This window comes from Belonocnema kinseyi, chromosome 6 (assembly GCF_010883055.1).
Source record: "Belonocnema kinseyi isolate 2016_QV_RU_SX_M_011 chromosome 6, B_treatae_v1, whole genome shotgun sequence".
Taxonomy (NCBI): domain Eukaryota; kingdom Metazoa; phylum Arthropoda; class Insecta; order Hymenoptera; family Cynipidae; genus Belonocnema; species Belonocnema kinseyi.
Genome location: NC_046662.1, coordinates 3545385 through 3550918, shown reverse-complemented (window position 1 = coordinate 3550918; position 5534 = coordinate 3545385). Strand labels below are relative to the sequence as shown.

At 22.9% G+C, this 5534-nt stretch overlaps 1 protein-coding gene across 2 annotated transcripts in view; it reads left to right on the top strand.

Moving 5' to 3' along the window:
- Positions 1 to 288: 288 nt before the first annotated feature.
- LOC117175181 (aladin-like) overlaps positions 289 to 5534 on the top strand; it is a 39468-nt gene continuing 34222 nt past the window's right edge. Inside the window, exons 1-2 of one of the 2 annotated variants that reach the window (XM_033364805.1) lie at positions 289 to 373; positions 3735 to 4131. In XM_033364805.1, coding sequence (XP_033220696.1) covers positions 3776 to 4131 — 356 coding nt within the window. In that variant the 5' untranslated portion in view covers positions 289 to 373; positions 3735 to 3775. Of the gene's footprint in view, positions 462 to 3734; positions 4132 to 5534 lie in introns of both variants that reach the window. The other variant, XM_033364804.1, reaches the window with a different exon arrangement.

Sequence of the window (5534 nt, the reverse complement as noted above, 5' to 3'; positions counted from 1 at the left end):
TTCGAAAATAGAGAAAAAAAATGAATTTTGTTATTTTAGTTCTCGTTTCTTTTTGGTAAATAAAAAATGAGCAAATTGGGTGGAAAAAATTATTTTTCTCAATTACGACATTTTTCCGAATGAAAAGGTACACTCGGGAAAAATATTTTAATAAAAAAATCTATGCATTGCGTTTTTTTGTTATTTAAAAAATCATTCATAAGAGGTTTAATTTGACACTTTTTATATTATTAATTTATAAAGGTTGGTTAGTTCCCTTTTTGGGCGCCATCTGTGCCGGGAAGAGGAGTTTTGAACTAAAAAATAAACGAAAATTGAGCAGTTTGGAGGTTAGGAACTAGTCTTGGAGCTCTGGCGAGTTTTGTTATTTTTGGTAATTAGAGAAATTAAAAAATCAGTCACTAGTTTAAAAAACAAAAGATTGTGTGGCTGTGTTTTACGATTGGTGGAATTTTATACATGTGAGTTAAAGTTTTTGCTAAAAAATGAAATCCCTTAATTCGAAAACCAAACTTTTTGGTTAGGGGTCATCAATAAACTATTTGTAAGGTGATTTTTTCTATATTTTTCAATTCACCTTTTTTGGTTAACAATTCTATTATTTGGTTGAAAATTTAATTATTTTATTTATTCAAAAATTATCCTTTTTAGTTGCAAAATCATCTTTTTGGGTTCAAAACTCAAATGATTTTTTTTTAGAAAATTCGTCTACCTTGAAAACTTAACATTTTGCATGAATATTTCGATGTTTTTAGTTAAGAATTTAACCGTTTGGTTAAAAATTTATATATCTTATTAATTTTTATTTTCTTTTTTAGTAAAAAATTAATGGCCGTTGATAATTCAACTATTTGGTTTATAATTTATGTATTTCGTAGACAATTATTAATTTTTGTTTAGAAATGCAACTATTACATTTTTCGGTGAGATTTCATCTTCTCTCGTTGAAAATTCAACTACTTAGTTGAGAGATTATGTATTTAATTCAAATTTCGATTTTTTTTTTGTAGAAAAAAATCTTTCTCGTTGGAAATTGTTTTTTTTTCTGATTGAAATCAATTTTTTTTAATTAAAATTAAACTATATTTTATTTTTAATCGACTGCTTATATTTTTTATTAAAAAATTTAACTATTTGGTTGAAAATTCATGTATTTTGTTAACAATTTGTATTTTTACACAGAAAAATAATATTTTTGCTTGAAAATTCATCCTTTTTGTTTAACAATTTTATTATTTTATTTTATGTTTGATTATTCAGTTTAAAATTAATTTTTTTTGTTAGAAATTTTTTATTTTATTTTAAATTCTAATCTTGTATTGAAAATCTCGTTTTTTTCAGTTTAATATCGATTTCTTTAACTACAAATTGAACTATACTCCACTTTTAATTGAAAACTTATATTTTTTATTTAAAACTTGAATTATTTGGTTTGAAAATTAAGATATTTTGTTAAAAAGCTGTCTTTTTTATGGGGAAAAAATCTTTTTATTTGAAAATTCAAACTGCTTTTGATACAAAATCAAATTTTTTATAAATTCATATTTTTGGGGTGAAAGTTACAATATTTTGTTGAAAATTGAACTATTTTTCTAAAAATTCACACATGGTGTTCAAAATTAACTACTTTTAGTGCAAAATTAACTTTTTTTAAATACATATTTTTGGTTAAAAGTTACCATATTTTGTTGAAAATTCATCTTTTTATTTTCAAAAATTCACCCTTTGGGTTTCAAAATAAACTTTTTTTTTAAATTTCCATCTTTTTGGTTTAAATTCCAATTTTTTATTTTAAAATTCGTTTTTTTTTGGTTTCAAAATCAATTTATTTAACTAAAAATTCAATTATCTGGTTAAAAATTCATGTCTTTTGTTAAAAATTGATCTTTTTTATATAAAAATAATCTTTGCATGAAAAATCATATTTTTGAGTTTGATAATTCAAGTATTTTAGGTACAAAATTAACTTTTTTTTGTTGTAAATTAATATTTTTTGGTTTAAATTCCAATTTGTTATTAAAAATTCGTCCTTTTGTGTTAAAATTTGTCCTTTTTGATAGATAAAAAATCTTTTTGCTTAAAAAATCATATTTTTCGGTTGAATATTCAACAATTTTAAGTGAAAAATTAATCATTGGGGGTTCAACATTAACTTCTTTTGTTGAAAATTAATATTTTTTGGTTTAAAATTTCAACTTCTTATTAAAAATTCGTCTGTTCGGGTTGAAATTTGTCCTTTTTGTTAGATAAATAATCTTTTTGCTCAAAATTCATCTTTTTGAGTTGAAAATTCATCTATTTAGTGTGCAACATTCACTTTTTTGGTTGAAAATTAGAATATTTTGTAGAAAATTCATCTTTTTAGGTTGCAAACTGAACTATTTTTGTAAAAATTCACACATGGGTTTCAAAAAAACCTTTTTATAAAGAATGCATATTTTGTGGTTTAAAATTCTAATCTTTTATTGAAAATTCGTCTTTTTGGGTAATAAATTCAACTATTTTTGTAGAAAATTTAGCTATCGAATTGAAAACTAACTTTTTTGTTGAAAATTCATAATTTTGTTTGAAAATTCCAATATTTTCTTCCAAATCCATCTTCTTTGGTTGAAAATTCGATTTGGGGTTGAGAACTTATCTGGTTTAGTTATAAATTCAACTATTTTAAGTGCAAAATTAACTTTATTTTTAATATTATATTTTTCGTAGAAAATTCCAATCTTTTGTTGAAAACTCGTCTTTTTCGGTTGAAAATTCTAAAGTTTAAATTTCTTATTAAAAATTCGTCTTTTTGGGTTAAAATTTGTCCATTTTGATAGATAAATAATCTTTTTTCTCAAAATTTCATTTTTTTGACTTGAAAATTCATGTATTTTGGGTGCAACATTAACTTTTCTTAATTCATATTTTTTTATTGAAAATGTCAATATTTTGTTGAAAATTCAACTTATTTGTTAAAAATTTAACCATGGGTTTCAAAATAACTTTTTTGTGAAAAACTCATATTTTGTAGTTTAAAATTCTAATCTTTTATTGAATTTTTTGTATTATACATCGCATTATTTGAACATTAATTCGCTCGTTTAAAAATTTGATTTTTTTTTGTTAAATACTAATTTTTTAATTAAAAAATGTACCTGAAGTTCTGAGCGTTGAAATGAACGAAATATTTTTCGACATTTCTATTTTACCCATAAATATTGTTCCAACTACAATTTAAATTATGCATTATAATTTTGTTTTCAATAATAAATTATTTTCAATATAAATTAACAAACATTTTAGCATTTTTCCTGATTTCCAAAGTCGTCAGTAAAAAATTGCGTCCATTGGAACGTTCAGAACTTCAACCACATGATATTTTCGGGTTAAAATTTCAACTATTTTATAAAAAATTGGTCTTCTTAGGTTCTCTCTTGATTAAAATTTCATCTCTTTTGTTCAAAATTCTTTGAGAATCCATATTTTTGGCTGAAAGTTGAACTAATTTGTTAAAAGTTCATTTTCAATTTAATGATTGCATTTTTGGTTGAATATTGATATTTTTTAGTTGAAAATTCACATATCTGTTTAGAAATTCATTTTTTTTTTTTTTTTTGAAAATTCGTCTTGTCTGAAAAAATTTAATCTATTTTTTATAATTGTTGAAATCGCGTAAACAAAATGGATTTCTGAGAATAAAATATGTTCCATGGCTTTAAAAAGTTTTTAAAAAATGTATTGTTTATATACAGAATAAAAAAAAAGGAGGTGGAAATAATAATAAAAAATAAAGATGATGAAGATATCGTCCCTGGGGGACTTTGGGAATCCTCTTTTTGATAATCGAACGACTGCAAGTCTTATCAACGATTCTCTGATCTATTGTACCAGAGATCAACTTAATGAAGAAACTCAGCCATTTGCAGTTTATTTGCGAGACTTTCCAGTGGTTTTTGTCACCTATGATATGCTAGCAACACGAGAATCGGCCCGAACTCTCGGCGCTGATTTATTTCTGCCGGTTCAGGATAGCGTTTTTAAAAAAATCGCCAGTATTTGGAGAGAAAAGGGAATTGTCGATGCGATTCGCATTGCCGCTAATGAAGAACCGCAAAGAATCACACCTGTCATTCACTGGATAGCCACAAGGTATTCAAATTAATTATTTTGTCCAGATTCAAATTTATTCGACTTAATTCTTCTATTTTTTATTTATTTTTTAGTAGGGGTGAGGATTTTTTTTACAGCAACTTTATCTTCGTTTAAAATTCCAATTTTTTATTTAAAAACATTTTTTTCTGTTTAAAAATCTATTTAAATAAAAATTCAATTATTTGCTTGATAATTCATGTATTTTGTTAAAAATTGATCCATTTTGATAGAAAAATATTTTTTTTTTTTTGCTTGAAAAATCATATTTTTGGGTTGAACATTGAACTTTTCGAGTTAGAAATTTAACTAATTTTGGGTACAAGAATTAAATTTATTTTCATATTCTTTGGTTGAAAAGTTCTTTTTTTGGGTTAAAATTTCAACTATTTTGTCCAGATTCAAATTTATTCGACTTAATTCTTCTATTTTTTATTTATTTTTTAGTAGGGGTGAGGATTTTTTTTACAGAAACTTTATCTTCGTTTAAAATTCCAATTTTTTATTTAAAAACATTTTTTTCTGTTTAAAAATCTATTTAAATAAAAATTCAATTATTTGGTTGATAATTCATGTATTTTGTTAAAAATTGATCCATTTTGATAGAAAAATATTTTTTTTTTGCTTGAAAAATCATATTTTTGGATTGAACATTTAACTTTTCGAGTTAGAAATTTAACTAATTTTGGGTACAAGAATTAAATTTATTTTCATATTCTTTGGTTGAAAACTTCTTTTCTTGGGTTAAAATTTCAACTATTTTGGTAAAAATTCACTCATGGAGTTCAAAACTAAATTCTTGTTAAAAATTAATATTTTTTCATTTAAAATTCTAATCTGTCATTGAAAATTCCTGTTTTTTGTTGTTTTTTAAAATCAATTTTTTTAGATAAAAATTCAATTATTTGATTGAAAACTCATGTATTTAAAACAAAAATATTTATAGGAAAATGATCTTTTTGTTTGAAAATTCATCTTTTTAGGTTGCAAATTCCACAATTTTTTTGTCCAAAAATAACTTTATTTATAAATTGTTATTTCTCGGTTCAAAATTTTAATCTTCGGTCGAAAACTCGTCTTTTTGGGTTCAAAATTAACTTTTTTATTAAAAATTAATATTTTTTGTTTTAAAATTCCAAACTTTCATTGAAAATTCCTGTTTTTTTTTTTTAATCAATTTGTTTAACTAAAAATTTCAACTATTTGGTTGAAAACTCATTTATTTTGATAAAAATATATCTTTTTTGATAGAAAAATGATCTTTTTGCTTAAAAATTCATCTTTTTGGGCTGATAATTAACTTTTGTTCAAAATTAATATTTTTTGCTTTTAAAATTCCAATTTTTTATTGAAAATTCATCTCTTTTTGTGTTGAAATTTCAACTATTTCGGTAATAATTCAC